Below are 21,585 nucleotides of genomic sequence, written 5' to 3' on the forward strand. Positions count from 1 at the left end.
CGTAATATTTTGATATTCATTTTTAAGAACGGTTCTGCTATAGGGATCGTCTTGTGATTGAATTAATTAAATAAAAAATGTGTAAACTTATAAATTTGATAAAAGCATATATTTTCCCATTTAAATAATAATGTGTATTTTTTTTAAAATAATATTTGTTTTTTTACACTTTATTGGAGGAAATTATTTGCTTCAATTTTAATTATGCTTGTGCACCTTTTCGAGTTATTAATTTTTGTTTAAGCAAAATGCTAATATATATTTAAATATTTTGTTTATAAAGTTCAAAGATGAATAAATTATATATTCAAATATTTTTTTTCCTTTTAAACATCTTCCTTTATGTGAATAATGAAACCTTTGCAACTGAGATAGTTCCAGAAGAAGATACAGCACCCGAACCAAAAAATCGTTATCCTAGGTAAGAAAATACAGCAATATATATAATATACTAATATTACATTATGGAAATATTAAATATTTATATGTGTAACAATGCTATAATATAAATACAATGTCTTAATTTTTGTACGTATAAAAGATATACCCATTTTTATCAATGATAGTTCAGAAGAAATATATGAAAAAAACAAGCACCTATTATGTACCAATCCAAAAGAATCTTCAGAAGTGGGCGAAGTTATGAACGAAGCTGTAAAACATTTAGAATATTATGCTACAAGTAATGATGGTTATGAATTATGTCAAAATCAATATTCTTCTCATAAGGTTTTATTTAAAACAAAACACGGTCAAACAAAAATTAAAAGATTTCATTATGAGGTTTATGGTTCCGATGAGGTATCAATTAATGAGCAATATTAAAGTTATAAACCAGATTAAAATTAAAAAACGATTATAATTTATATGGATATGTTTTTCTTTGTTTCCATTAGTATAATGAAGTAATAAACAAGTTATGGGATCCAGATCATGCCAAATCTCCCAATGCTAGCTTTGTTAAAAGTATAAAATGCATAAATGACTAGGCAAATTAACATATTATTGTTACTATTTATTTGAAATATCGTGATTTATTATTTCTATTGCTATATGATACTATTTATTGTTCCCATATCGTCAAATTCATGATATTTTAATTCCATTTATGGAATTTTATAATACCGTTTTTTAGGAAAAATTGCCCGTGTATACAGTCCAAATTTAGTAATGATACAACAACGCTACAAAACTAATCCGTTGGGACGTAAGAAATATTTTTATGCTTTAGCTGCAAAAGTTAAAGTAAGTAAAAATCCCCTCTTCTGTTTCGTTATAAATTGTACTTCTTATATTATTACACACAATTTATTCAAATACACTTTTATTAATTTTGTAGATATCAGAAGACACAACTATAATTGTCATGGCTTCAGGAAATATAAATGATCACAATCCTTCCAGTAAAGAATATAAAAACACTATCGTAGAAAGTGCAAATTTATTCAAAACTGACATTGATTCTGAAGATGATATTAGAAAAGGAAAATTGAAAAAAACATTTGTTAACCTAGCTGGATACTTCATTAAAAAAGGGCGATGGCGTGTTGATATCACCTGTGTTGAATCTGTAAGAGATCTACAAATTTTAATAGCATAATAATTTATTTCAACAATTACTAAAAAATATGGTTTTAAATAAATATATATATTTATAATATATACTACAATTTCCAAAAAATTTAAATATTTTATATATTCATCCATTTATTTTTTTTTTCTTAGATTAATTGACATGTTTCCATTTAACAAGAATGTATTATTGGAAAATCTTTATATTATTCTTTCATTCACATATAAAGATATATTTCATATATTTTTTCAGTACCGTAATATTAGAAGATTTATGTCAATAAAACTATATATTTCTATACATAATGGATGGTTTAAATTACCATCATAAAGTGTTTTTTTGTTTTAGTAATATTTTTTTGTATATTATTTCTTTATGTTTTTTAATATTAGATGCATTTATTTGTATTCATTTTGTGAATACGACAAATATAGCTTTATTATTTATGATATTTCTTTCATTTAATGTTTATCACCTTTTTTTTTTACAAGCATAGACATCATCTCGATATTAAACATACGAGATGATACATATATTTAATCAACATTTATAAACAAATAAATATGGCTCAATTATAAACAAATTAATAAAAATATAGCTCTAACCCAAAACATAATCTTCCATATTATAATCGTCCAAACTATCATCGTTGCTCATCAAAACATTTTCATAATTTTTCAATTGTTTAAAATTTTCAGGTTTTGATACAGAAATATTTTTATTTTTTTTGATTATTTTTTTATTCCTTTATCCTCATTTTAGAATGCTCAAAAATGTATCTTATATGTATAAATGTGTATATCTATAATATATGATATTTATTCACAGAGCTTTTCAATATTTGTTTTACATGTTTATCAATTTTTTTTTCGTAGATGAATCGTAATGCTTTCCCTGTCCCAAATACCCGCGTTAAAAAATCTATAGCAAAAAAATTGGAAACTTATATTAACTTAAGATATATCTTTTCTCGGAAATAACCAAAGAATCCAATCAACAGTTTTTTATATAAATAATATGTAAATGTTTATATAAATTAAACTAATTTATTGCAATCAACAATGCTTTTTTAAAATTATTCTTATAAAACTTAAAATGTTTGTTAAAAATTAGTTGTTTCAAAATATTGGAATGTCTTATATGTACACAATGCAATTATTAAAACAATATTTTTTTAAATAATAATATGATAAATAAGAGGGGAATTGCCAATATTAATATACAAATGTAGTTAATATTGGCAATATGTTTTGTATATTCACCACCAAAATGCTTGTAATTTTGTAGATATTTGTAGCATCATTATTTTCGTTATAAAATCAATGTATATTACATAAAATTTAAATAAATATTTAATATTAATGTTCATGAGATATATTTTTATATTTATAACTCCTTATAGTTGTCTTAATGGACTCGACAATCGTATTATTATAATTTTCACAGGGGAAAACCCTCTTTGGAACTATTAAATAACCATAAATACCAATCACAATTCTATCGATGCCAGTATATGAATTATTATGAAAAGATTTTTTGCAACTTTTATTTTTAATTCATATCTTTAAATTCACCATATTTACCAGAAAAGCATGCTTCAAGTTACCAAAATTTTTTTAGTGAGGAACTATTTTAAAAAAATAAAAAATGTATTAAATAAAGTGTTATAAATATAAGAATTAATGGAATTTATAGGTAATATAAAAACCTAAAAATATAAGGAAAGCACATTTTATTAAAGAAAATATTTACACCACATTGAAACACATTGCAATTACATTTTATTATTAACTTCAAGGTAAAATAGCATAATACTATTTTATGTATAAATCATATAAAATGCCTCAATAGACATCCAATTATTTGAGTTTTCTATATAATGAAATCTGCAATTATACATATTATTATTAAATTTAATTAAAAATTAGTATGGAATAATAATAAGACAGTTAATATTATTAGTCTATAACCATTTTTTCAATAATCCGATTTGTATAACTCTAAAGTTATTTATATAAAATTAATAACATACAATAATATATAACATTGAAAGAATTATTAATATAATATTATACCATTATGGAAAATAAATAAAATCCCATATAACTATTTCTATTAATATGAATTAAAAATTCGGCATACACCCTTGAATAATTATTAAAATAATATTATTTATAATAGGTATCTGCATTGTTTCTTTTCCATATACTATAATGCATTTTTGTTATTAATATATATGAATATGATCAAAAATATAATGAATAACATTTATTAAATAGCCATTTTAAGTAACATATTAATAGTTATTATATATATTAACCCAATTTTAACTTTAAACAATCAAATATAAGCATGGACAACTGTAATAACTAAAAACATAAATAAACATGCTTTATAAAGGCATTTTACTTTAGCCACGATATTCAAATAAAATTTCAATACTATACATTAATTCATTTAAGTTATAAGGACATATCAAATATAGGTATTATATTTTATGAGACATCTTTTCTTTTGGTTTTTTTAATTTGATGTTTACCCCCGTTATGGGTTAAAGATTTATAGACATAATATAGAAGTTAAAAGGTATGTGAATCTATACATTTTGTTAATTATATGTATTTAAATTATTTTTATTCCTATTATAATAATATTTTTAAAACATGGTAGACAAATAATTACCTTCAAATTGTTATAAATAAATAAAAAATAAACCAATAACAATAACTCTAAACTCGAGTCATTGTAGTATACAATAATTTAAATTTTAAAATAAAAAATATTAAGTTATAAAAAAAAAGTTATTATACACTGAGCATTTGTTATAAAAATATCGTGCACATTATTTCAATTTAGAAATTAAATTTTCAATGTTTGGGATTCACTCTTTTTTTTTTTTTTTTTTTTTTTGTCAATTTTTGAAAAAATTCTTTTATATTACCTCCATATTTTACTATAAGAAATAATACAACAAGTAATGCAACTATTATAGGTATTGATGTAGGCGCCGCGCTTAAGAGTTGACTAGTACCCACAAATACTATTACGTCGAATATTACATATCGTCTTATATATAATAATAGAGGACTATTTTTTATTTTATGATAATATTTGCTTTTCCCTATAACGTCGAGGCCTTCTTCTATTTTTAGAGTATGCACTATTTTGCGAAATATGCCTGGTTTTATATCATTTTTAATACATTTCTTAATTTGATTATAAATGATAACTTGATCAAATGAATCATCAACATCCATATAATTTTGGATATGTTTTTTTATCTGTAATTTTGTTCTATCTCTAATACCCATATTATTAATACTATTTTCCAATGATTCTATGCTATTAATCTCTTCAATTTTCAATTTTTCACATATAGTTTTATCTTCTAACAATTTATCCCTTAATATGTTAGCTTTCTCAATTTGATTTTCTAATATCTTATTTTTTATTAATTCACACTTTTCCATATCGTTTTTTAGCAAAGTATCTAATCGTTTCTTTATCTGCTGAAATTCTTTCTTTAAAATTTCTTCTATTAATAATTTTACATTTTTAAATTTCCCATCCAATAAATCATTTAATGGTTCTGTTACATCTTTGGCCTCCTTGTCAAATAATTTCACTTCTTCATTATGGATTGTTTGATATTGTTTATTTGAATTTAAATTATTTGATTTTGAATTGTTAAAATTTTGATGATTTACTTTTTTTTTGCCTAATATTTTATCATCGTCATTTTTATCATTTAATGGGTCTTTTTTTATTTTATATTTTAATACATTATTATTTTGACTTGTTGATGGTTTATCATTTTTTAATTTATTACGAGCATCCTTACTGCCTTTTGATTTATATATTCGCAAATCTGCAATTGGCTCAGGCTCGACACATATATTGGGACTTCCTAATTTACTGTCCTTTTCATTAGTATGTAATACAAATGTCTTTTTCAAATTTGTTTCATCATATGATTCCCCATTAGATTGCCCCAGCAATCTGGAAGACACTAATTTGAATACTTCATTGTTTATATGGTTGTGAAGTACTAGAATCTATAATAATAAAAAAGTATATATAATACATATGATAATAAGTTCTTATACTTCATAATATATGAAATTTAAAATAAATATATATGCTCTATAATAAAGCTAATTCGTTTTTTAATGCCTTACCTTATTCCATTGCAATAGTATTAAAATGAAACTATATATTTCAAACAAAAGCATCTATATATTCATAATGAATAAACAAAATTATATTTTTTACAAATATTTTAGTATATTCATTATGAATATAACATATTAAGAATAATATAATGAAATCGGTAAATTCGATTTTCTTATATTTTGTAATGCATAAATTATCAAACAGAACAAATTATCACATATTTTTTTATCTAAATAATGCATGCATTATTTTTAATAGCAAACACAATCTGTATACTGTGTATATGATTACATAATTACATATAATCATATAAACTGAAAATTTGGAGAATATAATTACATAGAATTAATAACATCACAAAATTTAATGTAGAAATAGAAATATAATTTTTTTTTGCAATTTTATAATCCTATTAATGTACAAAAGCATTTTTGCTTAATTTTTTTTCCAGAATAAATTAATCTCCTTTGCATATTATCATTAGAATTTATTTGTAAAAAATGAAATAAAAAAATTAATAATTTTTAATAATTAAGAACATAAAAAAGTTGAATTTTTATTTTACATATAAAAAATTATATTGTAGTTTTTTTTATATATTAATATATATTTTATACATGTACACAAAAAGTGTTGTAATTATTGTTATATTTTTGAACAAAAATTTACAATAGTATTGTTTATATATATTTTATATAGTTAACGAATTATTTTAAAAATATAAATAATAATTTATATGTAGAATTTTATTTATTGAATATTAATATAAAATTTTTAATAGTAATAAAATTTCAATATTTTAAATATTAAAGAAAAAATGAATTTAATAAATTACCTCATGCTTAAAATATATAATAAAATTTAACATAAACATATTTTTAAACCATACTAAAAATTTTATAACAACAATAATAATAATAATAAATAGGAAAAAAAGACTTAAAAAACATTTCATAAATATTCCTCATTTTATATTAAATTTAACCGTTATATTATTTTGTTCTTTTGTTGTATACAAGTTCTCGCCTTATAAAAAAAAACATATACATAATTTAAATATGCAATTCGTTTTTTCAATGAAGCATTTATATTTATAATATAAATTACTAATCCTGAAAATATAAAAACAAATATTTAAAAATTTTCATTTTTAATAATTTACTAAAAATATAATGGTTTCATATATTTGTGTACTTTTCCATTTAACCCTTTTAATTTTCAATAAAAAATTTAAATAATATTTTAGCTAATATAGCTTCATAACGCCACCTTTAAATGCACAATATATATTCATTTGTCAATTTTATTTTTATAATTTATATGTTGCCATTCAAATTCTAAGTAATTATAAAAATAATAGCAGGCTTCTATACATTGGGTTTATTCACATATTTTGTATGAAATTACCTTAATAATATTTAAGAGCATATGCGTGTATAAAGATAGTGATTTCTTTATTGAAATATCGATAAAAATGCTATATATGAATATGCAACATGCTATTAAATATTATTTCATAAAAAATATTTCAAATAAAAATAATAATGATGCACAGTTCATTTATTAATAATCTTTCTAGATTCAAATCGAATATGTCACATAAAGATATATAATAATATTTAATCACAAAATACACATCAAAAAAATAATAAGAATAATAACAAATATTATTATGTAACCAGACAAATATACTAATAAATTATTCTTGTAAGAATAATTATAATAGTAACAAATGTAATTTAAAAAAAAAAAACATATATATATATATATACTTGTGTAACATGGTACGAATAATACAGAAAGTATATTATACCAAGGAAAAAAGTTACAAATACTAAAAGTATGATACATTTGCATATCATATTATTAAAAAACGAAAAACTATAACAATATTATGAATATTTCACTGAACATAATTCGTTACTTATTAATTCTTTATTCTGTTGTTCATATATATTAAACAAATATTGGTATATTGACAAAAATTTTATCATACAAATTATTCGTCGTCTTTTGACAAATATATTGTTACCCTCATTATATACTTAATTTTTTTTTTATCTATATCGTGTTTTTTTTTCTTCGCGTTTTTCTTTTTTACATTCACGGTATGTTCTTTCTTCGCTGCAGTTATATTTTCTTCAGCCGTAATTTGATCTTCGTCAGCCTCAATTATATTTTCATTAGTATCATCTTGATTGCTTTCATCCTCATTTTTCTTATATTTTTTAGTTCTCGTTATCAATGATTTTAAATAACCTCTATTTGTAAATATATAATACAATAAAATAATCGACATAGTTATTGATGGTATTATAAATTCAGATACCTTCTCGACTGTATGTAAACAATAATGTAGAAAAGTATCTAAAGATATATGCTTCGCCAATTCTAATATTACAAAAGGATCAGACAATACTTTTCCTAGTTTAGTTCCTTTTATGTATGTAATTATATTATGTATATGTAGAGGCTTTTTATTTCTAGAAATTTCACTTTTTGTATATTTCTTAATTTCTTTATATATTTTAACATGCTCAAATGGACTTTTAGTATTTATAAAGTCTCTCGCAAGTTGTTTAACACGTTCCTTTGCTTCATTATCAATTAACATATTATCTATTATTTCATCTAAATCGTCAATCATCACTAGTTCATCATAACCTTCCCATATTATTATTCTTTTTTTAGCTAATTTTTTCATCAGCATTCTTGTTCTATGCATGTCTCCATTCAATATATTTTCTTTTTTTATTGCAATTTTCTTTTTTTCTTCTTTTATAAAATTTTCTGACTCAGCTAACATTTTTGAGATTTCTTCATTTAATAAATCGGTTAGTCGTGATTTAACATTTTCATCTCCTTTGCTTAATAATTCATTCGCTCGTGACGCAATTTCGGTGAGCACCTTTTTTAATTCTTCATCATTTTCATTTCCATCATCTTCACTTTCACTTTCACTTTCATCATCTTCATTTTCACCATCTCGTATTAATGCGCCACTTGATAGTTCTTCATTTTCTCCTGGTAAGAGTGTGCTAAATTCCACCAATGATCTTATAGCTTCTATTTCTCTCCTTTCTCCATTTAGAAGACTATTTTGAAATATATACTAAAAAAATAAATATATATATGAATATTATACATTCTATAATTTACACAATTTTAATAATATTGATATACATATAAAAAAAATTAAAAATAATAATTTTTCATAACTTTTTTAAAAATCTTACATTATTCAATAACAATGGTAAACCTACAAAGATGAGCGTATATATGAATTTTTGGATGCAATTCATAGTATACTACTATAACATTCCCTATATTACTATCCCATACACTATATATTATTATAAAATTTTCATATTATAAATTTCAACATCGTATTTTCTAACATACAGGTATATTTTATTATTTTTTTTATTCACTTGTTAAACAATAAGTACACGACACATATTTATTAGCAATTTTCAAAAATTAATAATATACTTTTTAAACTTTTTTATTATATAATATGTTCAAACTATAAAAAATATATTTATTGTGGTTAATATATATAAATATATTATTTCTGTTGTCCTAAAAGCATATATATACTATATATATATATATATATATATGTATATATATATAATTAATAATTCGATAAAATGCATATATAATTATATTTTAGATAAAAATATTAAAAATTAATACACTTTTATATTTATTTCTCTAAATGTATGTAGATTAAATTGCATAATTATTAATAATAAAAAACAAATTTACTTTTAAATATTGTTATAATTTTTTTTATTATTATAAGAATCATGAGCAACACCAACAACAACAACTCTCAAATAATTTTATTTTAACGACCCCGTTTACAGATTACTGATTTAGGCGATGTAAATATAACCGATAGTATATTATTTGTGCCTAAAAAATCAATAATAATAAAACGCTAAATATTCGCCTTTGCAATACCACCAATATATTATATTTATTAAAAAAATAGAGGGGGGTTTATATTAATTAGTATATAAAAAATCATCGATCTATAGGTGCTTAAAAAATATAATGATGATTATTATTAACATTAATTTATATTAATAAAATTTAAACTGTATATAATTTTTTTACATGAATTTTAATATATTTAATTTTATTATAAATAGTAAGTTTTTCAATTAAAATTTGTATATTAATTTAACCTTTACCAAAAAACATAATAGAGCCATGAATATATATATTTTAATAGTTTTTTATTCAGGTACTGTACTCATTTAAAATCTCACATAAAAATTACATATATTAACACTCATAAAATGTTATGCTGAAAAAATAACAAATATGTAAAATAAATTGTTAATTTTGTTCAAAAGAAATTTATAGTTTCTCCATTTATAATAATATTATTTATATAATATATATTGAATATTAAAATATGTGCAATTTGTAAAATATTTAATTATTTTGAAAGTGGTGTAAAAGAATCTTTATAAATTCTATACAAATTTAACAATTTTTTAAGGAGTTACAAAAATACACATTTCATTTTGGGTTTTATCATATTTATACTTTTAAGTTATACACATATATTATATTTACAAAAAATACCATTAAATTATTTATTATAAATGTGTTAAACTATTATAATTTTAGTACTCATTAGACACCAATGCCGCTTTTTTATATTAACACAGCTATTTTATCGATTAAGCTATTATTAAATTTTTTTCTGAAAAGGTCTTTTTTCTTTTTTTACAAATAAATAAATCTATTAATCTCTGTTAAAACAATATATTTTATTATATTATTTAAATATAAATAAATAATTATATTTATTTATTAATTAAAAATGGAAATGTAAATTAATTATAATAGTCCAGTATAAAATATATAATATTTGTTGTATATAATATTATCATTATTTGAGGGATATCGATTTAATACATATAACATGTTACTATGTATTGTATATACGTGAATGGTATAACTAATTAATTTCAAAGGTCTACGAATATAATATCATCTTAGGAATAAAAATAATGAAAATTATGTTATAGTATTTGTGATCAGTTGGTGAACAGATTAAATATTTGTTTTCTACGCTTTTAAAGTTGTAAAAATATAAGATAAAGAATTTTAGTGAAATTTAAAAAATAGTTTAAAATTTTCATAAAAAGTTATTAAGAAAGATAAACCCTAAAAATGCCTCCAAATATTTCCTAAAGAAATAATAAACTTTTAAAAGTAATGTAAACTTTCATATGCAACGTATATAAAGTTAATTCGTGATAAAAATGATGTGTAAATATATATATGTAAAAATTGTAATATAATATAAAAAAAATTCAACACAAATACACACTTATTAATTTATATGCTATATTCTATTATAAACAATTTATACTAAAACATAATTATATAATCATTTAGTAAATCAATTATATATCAATGTGACCTTCATATGCATATTGAATATTTTTTTACAAAAATTTTTATACTTTCAAATTTGTTACACAAACATCGAGTATTATATTTCAGAGCTAAACATATGTTATGAAATTCAGAAATCTCCAGTATAATTCAATATATTAAACATATGTTGGAAATTTCTTTAACCAAAAGATTAAAGAAAGGAATTTATATTTCTATATAAAAAGCTAGATATTCACCCCTAAATAATCGTTTTTCCAAATGATATATATATTAAAATTATTTAACCTTTTAAAACGTGCAATAAATATGTAAAAATAAAATATATCCTACATACCATGACCTATAATTATATAGAATAAACTTTAAATATATGCATTCTCTTAATTATATATTTATTATATGTTAATTAAAATAGCTAGTATATAAATTTTTAAATACAATAAAGGTAAACTATAAAAATGTTATCTGTATCTCTAAAGGATAGAAACAGATTTATAGATAAATATATATAACTCAATATTCCAAATTTTGCAATGAACCGAAAATAAAAATGCATATATCTTTTTATAACTAATATCCGGCTTATTCATTTTTTTATACATTTAAATAAATACTTTTAAATACACAATAAAAATAACACTAAATATCAACGTGTTCTGGCTTTGATTTAATATAGTTTTTTTATTATGTAGGATATTTTCGAACAAATATAAAATAAATTAAAATGTTTACTTTCAAATATTAAAATAAATACTTGTGTGTTAATAAATTATAAATAAATAAATACATACAATTTTTTGAACATATTTTTTTTTCTATAAAGAAAACCGGCTCTAAACAATTTTTTAAATAATACATCAATATAATTAATAAAAAATTTTATCAATTATTATATGATCTTCCCTTTTTAATGACAAAACGAGAGTATATGATAGATGTTATTAATATATTTCAGTATGAGCCAATTTTATAATAATTCTTTTAGTTATTTGACCTATAAATCAATTATGAATTGCAATTCTATATCCTTAAAATTATATTTGAAATAATTTATAATTTAATTAATATAGTTTCTATTATATGATCTTCCCTTTTTAATGACAAAACGAGAGTATATGATAGATGTTATTAATATATTTCAGTATGAGCCAATTTTATAATAATTCTTTTAGTTATTTGACCTATAAATTAATTATGAATTGCAATTCTATATCCTTAAAATTATTTTTGAAATAATTTATAATTTAACTAATATAGTTTCTTAATTTAAAGATACTCTTTAATTAAGTTACCAATAAGAAAATGTAAGCATATATTTTATGTAAATTTTTAATAACATTAATTATTAAATGTAAAGTTAGTAAAATACTATTTTATACTTTTGGCATACAAAATATACATTATATACATAATTTATATATTTATACTTAGAAAAATAGTACTATACATATATATTATTATAATTAAAGAAGTATTATGCATTCCCGAAGCAACTATAAAAATACAATCTCTAAGGAGGTGTGTAGTATCCATTAGTTTGTTCTTATAAACTTGCTAAGTTATTATTGTTATTGTATATTGTATACCTTTTAAATGTAGTCAATTGACTAATATATTATAAATAATTAGAGTTTTTATGTAAAAAATAAAAACATTAAAATAATGTAAAATGGATACTAAAATATCAACGATACTCCTGAAGCAGTATCTCCAGATATATTATTAAATCCATTTTTAACAAAACCACAAAATACATTACATACACCTATTGATACATTAAATCCCGAATTCAACAAAAACCCTTTAGATGCAGAAAATAAATCTTTAGATACAAAAAAGAAATCTGAAGATACCAAAAAAAATTCTCAATATCCCAATCCATTAGTAAATACGATGCTTATTGAAGAATTTCCAAACTCCCCTGAGACAAATCCAATATCTGTTATTGGAGATGACCCAGGTCCTAGTGTACAAACTGCAATTGATTCTGCTTATGATGCTCAACCATCAACTAGTACTCAAAATTATGATATACCAACAAGTGACGATTCACAAAATCGAGGAGCAATGGGTGAAGGAGTTGATGAAATGCTTAAGGATGAAGGCTTTGTTAATTTTTTAAATACATTAGGTTTATTAGCCAAATTACAAGATGAAAATGCGAAAGCAGAAAAACTAAATCCTGTCAATAATGAAGAGGGCCATGCAGTACAAGTACAACCCAAAAATACTCCTAACTTATTTCTTCCACAATATGATATTAGCCCACATGGTGGATGGATATCCCCTTTATATAAATTTCAATTCTTTCTTACCTATGTCAATGAAGTTGGAAGAATATTTCGCGGAAGAATGCTAATAACATTATTTGGTGCTATTGTCGCCCTTTCTTTATTATATGCTGTTCAATACACCGATTTATTTTCTATAAAGGTAACAATAAATAAAATAATTTAAAATTTATAATACTTAAGTATACTTATATATATATGCATTTATATATACATATTTTGATTTTCTTTATTTTTTTATTAGGATAAATTTAAAAAAAAAAAAAAAAAGAAAAAAAAAGGAAAAAAAGAGAAAAAAGAAAAAAAAAAAAAAAAAGAAAGAAAAGAAGACGACGAAAGACAAAGGCTAAAAGAAATCAAAGAAAATGAAGAAAAACAAAGGATAAAAGAAGTAAAAGAAAATGAAGAAGGACAAAGCATAGAAGACAGAAAAGAAAGAAAAAAAAAAAAAGAAAACGACGAAAGACAAAGGATAAAAGAAAGAAAAGGAAATGAAGAAAGACACGGCACAAGAGATAGAAAAGAAAGAAAAGAACACGAAGAAAGACACGGCACAAGAGATAGAAAAGAAAGAAAAGAACACGAAGAAAGACACAGTACAAGAGATAGAAAAGAAAGAAAAGAACATGAAGAAAGACACAGTACAAGAGATAGAAAAGAAAGAAAAGAACATGAAGAAAGACACAGCACAAGAGATAGAAAAGAAAGAAAAGACCACGAAGAAAGACACAGCACAAGAGATAGAAAAGAAAGAAAAGAGCATAACAAACAAACAGAACCAACAGAAGCAACCAAAAAAACGGATTTAACAGGAGAAACCAAGAAAACGGAACCACCAGAATCAACCAATAAAACAGAACAAACAGGGGAAGCCAAGAAATCGGATCTAACAGGAGAAACCAAGAAAACGGAACCAGCAGAATCAACCAATAAAACAGAACAAACAGGGGAAACCAAGAAAACAGATTTAACAGGAGAAGCCAAGAAAACAGATTTAACAGGAGAAGCCAAGAAAACAGATTTAACAGGAGAAGCCAAGAAAACAGATTTAACAGGAGAAGCCAAGAAAACAGATTTAACAGAAGCACCCAAGAAAACGGAACCAACAGGAGAAATACTGAACCCGGAACCAACATCGAAATTCGCGCCAAAATACCAAATTTACAAATAGAACCGAAAATAAATTAAAAAAAAATAACGAGGATATAAAATTATAAAATGTTATTTAATGTAAAGTTAGATATAATCCCTTTTAAATCATAATAAAACGATGCATATCTAATATACAAATTATAAAAATTGTCTATGCTTCAAACATAACGATAACCATTGTGGTTATCTAATCACAATTTAATTCAAACACCAACTCAAAATATCTGTCTTTAATTATTTGTAGAATAAATAGTTTAATGCTTTTTATTACGCATAAAGTAATTTTCTACAATCGAATAATAAACAATATATTGTTTACGTATATTTATTTCCCATTTTTTAATTAAAAAACTTCATAAATTATTTTAAAAAATATCCTAAAAGCATGATCATACCTAATAATGTATGCTTATGATACATTTTTTAAATGGATGTATTATGATTATTTTATTTCTCACATTCTTGTCATTTTAACCATTATAATAATATAATTATTATCGATTCTACATTAATTTTATATTTTTTAAAAGCTTTAAATAATGCTTAAAGTTTACTAAATTGTTATCAAATGATCCAAGGGGAAAATATATTACCCTTTGTCAGTGTAACCTTTAAATATCTAAAATAGTCTTCAACTAAAAATATGGATATAAAATAAAGGAAATAAAAATTATATCCAATTAAATTTACATATTTCCCCATGTTTAACAAGTCATGTGCATATTTGAAACAAATTATAAATGTTAGATATGTTATAATTTATTATTAAAAGTGTTTATAAGATATATTTCACGATTTTATATAAATATTTTTCTAATAAATTAAATAGCATATTATCAATAAAAAAATATAATAATAATAAAGCCCAAAGCAAAAAAAAATATATATAACTACTACATAAAAAACAAAAACTAATAACTAATATTTATTGATAAAAAACTTATAATTATCAAGTAGTAAATATCTTAGAACTTACATAATTGTTACCAGCTAGATTAGAATATTCATTGGCGTAACAACTTATAGTATTATCATACATATCAAGAAAAGTTTCTTTTAAGAAGTTTAATTCGGTTTCTATGTAATCAACATGTAATCTTACAAAATTTGGAAAGGTTTTTCTTAGGAAAAGACTTTTTAAATATCTTATACCTTTTAATGATTCTATTTTATATGATTTTTTTTCTACTGCACTGTTAAAATTGTTCAAAAAATGTGTGTATATTTTCGTCATTTTTTCTTTAATAGCTGAAAAAAATCCTTGAACGAAAAAATCGGGGGTGTCATAATAGGTCTTTCCATTTACATTACAATGCATAGGTCCCTCCATCATTGCGTGAGTCTTATATAAAGGAAATAATTTACTACGTTTTCTAAACCATAAGCGTATTTTACTATCAATATCTTCTCGAACATGTAGTATGGGATTATTGAGATTTGCATTGTAATAATGACTTTTCAAACTGAATATAGCTAATAATTGATAATCACGGATAGCAAACTTTGAAACATCCACGGATGGGTCGTCAATACTTTCAACCATTTTAACAGCGCTTAAAGTTTTCATAGGATCAGCTGTAAACATTGCAGGATGTTCCATACTCACTTTCTTTATCAAACTTTTTAAGATACCAAGATTTCCTTCTGCTTTTCTAGCAAGTTCAGAACTCATAATTATACTATCTAAGTATTTATGAAGTGATATTGTGTTTGCTACCTCCAATAAATCCGTGCAATAATGTTTTATAGTAGAATATTTTTCTTCATAAAAATTCTTTGCTCCGTTTTTTGTTACGATTTTAATTTGACTAGCAAGCATATGAATCATGTATATATTAAATCCTCTTATAAAGCATGCTTGATCTTCTTGATTTATAAGATTTATATTTAATCTCTGCATATATTTTACAGCAAGTTCAACGTCACGATATTGATTAAAAAAAAAATGAATCCAAGTACCTAATTTCTCTTCGCTATCATCATGAGCTTTAACCAAATGAAACAATGAAAAATTTTCGAATTTAATACTTGTAAGAGGCTCTGAACACTTATCTCCATATGCAACATGGCAGAAAAAAAAGGAAATGAATAAATATATAATATGTTTTGGATTCATTTTGTCTTCACTTTTGTTTTATATAAAAATATGTGCGGGGCAAATAAAACAAATATATATAATAATAATAACTAATGTTTTCAAGAAATCGTGTCTTCACTTTGTAAAATTTCACAAACTAAATATTTTTTAATATTATGAACATACAAAATTATATCTTCTATATATCTTTTATTAAAATTCAAATAAAATTTTAAAAAATTACTAATTAATAATGAGCAGATTAAAATATAATTATAATGTTTTTTTAAAGAATAAATTAAAAATTATTTTTTATATAGAGACTTTTTCTATCATATACACATGTATAATAATGAATATACATCATGTGTTACTATTTAACATTATAACTCTTAAACATCGATTTTATATTTAAAATTTTATAAATAATTGTAAAATTATAAAAATAAATCTGTCTATTTCAAAAATTATATATTTTTTATATCTTTGCACTATGTATGCATAAATGTACTTAATTAATAAACAACTGATTTATTCTTGCACAGCATATTTGGGTTAAATCTAATGCATTGATCAATGCATATCACAATTTTTTTTTGATTATGTATTTTTTTTGCCTTTTTCAAAAATAACATTAAAACAAATATTTTCATAAGATAAATTCGTATTTCCATCATTCTGCAAATATGGTGCTGTTGTAAAACTTAAAACTATACACATAATTAAAAAATTATGTGCAAATAATTCACTATATTTTGCATCTTGTTATTTTGGAAACTATACATGTAAAATAAAAACATATAGTATGAAGTGTGTACCATAAATATTAAATAATTATATATATTTTTTTTAATATGCCATTGATAAAATTTAACAAGGAACTCTAAAATTTTTGATAAGGCATTTCCCATCGTAAATATAATAATTTATAAGTTAAAGCACCCCAGTATTTCTTATAATAAATAGTAACACATTTTAAAAATTATGGCATTTTCATAAATTTAGAAACATGTATAAGAAAATCGTTTTCATCTATATAATAATGCCATTCGTCATACTAAATATTTTTCTTTTTAATTATATAAAATATATATTTCTTTTAGTTATCATGATTGTAAAATTTTATTATGAAAAGAAATTACATATAAGCTACAATGCACCAAATAAAATAATTTCAAAACATTCTAAAAATGAAATTATATTTATTATATATCGCTTGTTTGAATTAATTATTTTCATATAGTCTCTATTAATTGAACTTGAAAAAATAAAAAATGGTGCACCCAAAAATTACGGCGGGATTTTAATTTCCTATGCTTATTCCATTACTTTTTATTACTATGAAAAATAAATAAAATTAATAGGAGATAACAATAATGTGTGTGGCATAAACTCGTCGTTTTAGTATATCATTTTGTCTATTTACTTTTATTGCAATTTTTCCATTCATGAAAAATTTTAATCATAATAAAGAACCAGCGTTAAAACATGAGGATATTGGCATTTAACGTTTCATTTTTTTTTTCAAGACAATCTTAAGTATATAAAATTAACAAGCTTAAAAAAATCCTATTGTAATAAGAATATATATTTTTGTAATGCCTAATAAATAATCTATCTCTCTATATATTTACATGCATACAATGAATAAACACTCTTATGAGATCAATTTTTTTATTAGTTTCGTTCCATATATTTTTACTTTTTTCTAATATTTTTTTATAACATTTATATTTTTTCTGCATTTAAAAGGTTGTCATTATTCTAATAATGAATTCTCAAAAGTATATATTTCTCGAAATTTTCTGTCCATAAGAAAATGCTCGATTTTATTTAACACGCAATTCGAGGAAGCAGCTTTTAAATCACAGCATTTATAAATATATTTCAACATATTTTTGTTGGCATCCTGTGAATTTTCAAGGATTATTTCTTTTATTATTTTTTTTGCGGTTTCGAACTTGTTTTCTAGAACCAATGTAAATGCTACAAGTGTGTTTATATAATTACATTTGGGATTTATTTTTTGAGCTTTTAAAAAACTATTCAATGCGTCTACATTTCTCTTTATTTTTAAAAATATTATACCTTGCATTATGAATAGCTCAATTTTATTATAAATGTTTTCTTCTGCATGCTTTAAACAAAGTAATGCGCTTTCATATTTTCCATTGTAATTATATATTGAAGCTAAATATAAGCATATCAGTCCATCGGTATTGTTTAGTTTTAGACATAAGCTTAAATGAAAATTACACAATTCAAAGCTTCGTTCTTCAAATAATATAATACTTAATAATAAATGCGCTTTAAAGTTACATGGATTTATTTTAAGACATTTTGCCAAAGCTAAAGCTGACTTTTGGGTTTCCCCTAAATATTTAGTTTCACAAGAATAAAGAATATATGAGTATTCATAATATATATTTAATTGTATTGCTTTTCGAAAAAAACTCGCGGCAATTTCTTTCTTATTTTTTAAAGAAAAATAATTTCCTATAACACAAAGAAAATGTTCATTTAGTTCTTTCTTTGGATATTCTGTTAAAATATATTCTATTTTTTCGATATCCTTTTTGTGCCAATAACATGTTGATAAAAATGGTAAATGCTTTGTAAAATAGCAGTCTATATCTTGAATAACTTCGAAAAAAACTATAGATTTTTCATAATTCCGAAGCAAAAAATAGCATAAACCTTTTATATAAAAAATGCATATACTAAAAACTGGTTCATTTTCCCATTCTTCTAATATCATTAAACACCTTTTAAAATTATTTATATAAAAATGAAAATAAAACTTTCCTATTACTGCTAAATCGTTGATACCAATTTTAGAAATAATATTATTTACTTTACAAATATTTTCGTTTACATGATCTTTAAAACTATTTGTCCATTCTAAGAAATACCTATTTATGTTTTCTTCTTCAATCAATGATAATATAGAATCACCATTTTTTATATTTATAACATTTATTTGTTTTAAATCAATAAGTTCTATAATACTACTGTCAAAATTTTCTTTCATATCCTCTTCGCCATCCTTATTATGATTTAATGATCGATTTTTCCATTTTTTATATATGTCTATTTCAAAATTATAAAATTTTGAAACTTTTTTTACCTCTTCTATATACATATTATTACAATAAAACTTCCCATGCAATATTAATAACTTTCGAAGTGAACATATTAAAAATGGGCATGATTTAAAACATAAATAATAACAATAAAATGATATATCTATTAATAATTTTTTTCTTCTTTCATCAAACCATTCTTCCTTTAACTCCTTTTCATATATTTTACCGAGTAAATAATATCCTATACTATACCCCGGCATACATTTTACATTATAAAAGTTATTTTCATAAACTTTTATATCTTTTTGTTCATAATATTTATACCTATCATCATAATTATTATTTATATTAGAATTGCAACTATATTTTAGAAAATCATCATCTAGGATCATTAAAACTATGTCTTTTCTCTTTTCTTTTTTTAGCTTATAACACGAGTAAACATATCCATATTTAATTATATTATCACAATTACTTTCATTACATTTGGCCTTTGTATATTTGTATAACTCATTTAAATCACCATAGTTTAAATAAGGCTCATTAATAAATACGTTATTTATTATCTTATGTTTTTTTTTATAAAAATAATTATCTAAAAGATCTTGATATAATTTCTTTTGAAATTTTAAATTATATTTTTTCGATAAATGAACAGCAATTGTTAAGAAGTTTAAGTAATCAGACATGCTGCTATTCTTTTTTTCCATTTTTCAAATCGAAAAATAAAACAAAATGACAAAATAAACGACGTAAGAAAAGCGAGAAAAAAGAGTAAAAAAAATAATGGCAAAGGATGAAATTTCTCTATTGACACCAAATAAATATAATATAACGAAAATTAAATTAACAAATATTGCCTTTTCATCAAAATGATTCTATAAAAAATATTAAAAAGGTATACTCCTGATACATATAGTTTATTTTAAGTTTTCTTATGTAGACTTTCCCCTATTATATGCGAAAAAAAATTAACAGATACATCATCAATATTAGCAATTCAGATATTTCACATCATTTTTTTAAAGCATCAGTTATATGAAGAATCTTATTAATTTAGAATTATATAATATTATCCAAGTTTTTAAAACAATACAATTATTACTTTAAAAAAACGACAATCATTAATACGCAAATTATATATGTCTACATATATATCACGTAGAGAGAAAGATTATACATATTTTAAGGTAGACGCTATTCATTTGCTTAAAATATTTAGTTTCTATAAAGCAGGTGATAAATATATCTTAAATAATATACACAGGAATATATTTACAAAATAATCAAAATCCTTTAAGAGGGAGAGCAAGCACACATGTGTGTAATATTAATATGAATGGATATATAATTTTTTTTTATTGAGCTTGATATAAAAAGTGACATTTGTAACAATGCCTTAACTCTTTTTTAGAAACACTCTTACAAATATTAAATTAAAAATGGGAAAAAATAAAAAAATGCTGTAAGTAAAATAAAAAAGAAATATTCCCACTCTTAGTTAAGACACGCACCATTCATTCAGATTTTACACTGGTTATTTTTTTTATTGTGTTTTGAAAAAAAATGATAGGCTCATAAACACACTTATTTCATATTTACATTTTTGTATTTATTCAAATTTATTTGTTATATAAAGAATATATTAATGAAATATTAAAATAAACATAATCGTGTAATTATATACACATATTATATATTGCACTGATTTCCTTTTTATGAATCCCCATAATTTTATTATTATCATTATACTTATATTTTTTTTTTTATTATGATTTTTAGTATATCTTTTAATATAGATATTTA

General features: G+C 22.0%; 6 protein-coding genes across 6 annotated transcripts; 2 read left to right on the top strand and 4 right to left on the bottom strand.

The window, feature by feature from the left end:
* Positions 1 to 290: 290 nt before the first annotated feature.
* Positions 291 to 1,734, top strand: PVVCY_1100190 (fam-a protein; the record flags this gene model as incomplete). The annotated part of the gene is made up of 6 exons (XM_008626355.2): positions 291 to 421; positions 567 to 801; positions 897 to 966; positions 1,136 to 1,245; positions 1,340 to 1,570; positions 1,726 to 1,734. The coding sequence occupies 6 exons, from the start codon at positions 291 to 293 to the stop codon at positions 1,732 to 1,734; spliced, it is 786 nt and encodes a 261-aa protein (XP_008624577.2).
* A 2,706-nt stretch (positions 1,735 to 4,440) lies between these two features.
* PVVCY_1100200 (Plasmodium exported protein, unknown function) lies at positions 4,441 to 5,805 on the bottom strand (the record flags this gene model as incomplete). The annotated part of the gene is made up of 2 exons (XM_008626354.2): positions 4,441 to 5,628; positions 5,752 to 5,805. The coding sequence occupies 2 exons, from the start codon at positions 5,803 to 5,805 to the stop codon at positions 4,441 to 4,443; spliced, it is 1,242 nt and encodes a 413-aa protein (XP_008624576.2).
* Positions 5,806 to 7,745: 1,940 nt separating this feature from the next.
* Positions 7,746 to 9,048, bottom strand: PVVCY_1100210 (Plasmodium exported protein, unknown function; the record flags this gene model as incomplete). Its single annotated transcript, XM_008626353.2, has 2 exons — positions 7,746 to 8,858; positions 8,983 to 9,048. The coding sequence occupies 2 exons, from the start codon at positions 9,046 to 9,048 to the stop codon at positions 7,746 to 7,748; spliced, it is 1,179 nt and encodes a 392-aa protein (XP_008624575.2).
* A 4,018-nt stretch (positions 9,049 to 13,066) lies between these two features.
* PVVCY_1100220 (skeleton-binding protein 1, putative) lies at positions 13,067 to 14,635 on the top strand (the record flags this gene model as incomplete). The annotated part of the gene is made up of 2 exons (XM_037634515.1): positions 13,067 to 13,606; positions 13,709 to 14,635. The coding sequence occupies 2 exons, from the start codon at positions 13,067 to 13,069 to the stop codon at positions 14,633 to 14,635; spliced, it is 1,467 nt and encodes a 488-aa protein (XP_037490608.1).
* A 930-nt stretch (positions 14,636 to 15,565) lies between these two features.
* PVVCY_1100230 (rhoptry-associated protein 2/3, putative) lies at positions 15,566 to 16,732 on the bottom strand (the record flags this gene model as incomplete). The annotated part of the gene is made up of 1 exon (XM_008626351.2): positions 15,566 to 16,732. One exon carries the CDS (start codon positions 16,730 to 16,732, stop codon positions 15,566 to 15,568), a length of 1,167 nt encoding a protein of 388 aa, XP_008624573.2.
* A 1,720-nt stretch (positions 16,733 to 18,452) lies between these two features.
* On the bottom strand, positions 18,453 to 20,489 carry PVVCY_1100240 (anaphase-promoting complex subunit, putative; the record flags this gene model as incomplete). The annotated part of the gene is made up of 1 exon (XM_008626350.2): positions 18,453 to 20,489. One exon carries the CDS (start codon positions 20,487 to 20,489, stop codon positions 18,453 to 18,455), a length of 2,037 nt encoding a protein of 678 aa, XP_008624572.2.
* Between the last annotated feature and the right edge of the window lie 1,096 nt (positions 20,490 to 21,585).

The sequence above is a fragment of the Plasmodium vinckei genome (assembly GCF_900681995.1).
Source record: "Plasmodium vinckei vinckei genome assembly, chromosome: PVVCY_11".
NCBI classification, from domain to species: Eukaryota; Apicomplexa; class Aconoidasida; order Haemosporida; family Plasmodiidae; genus Plasmodium; species Plasmodium vinckei.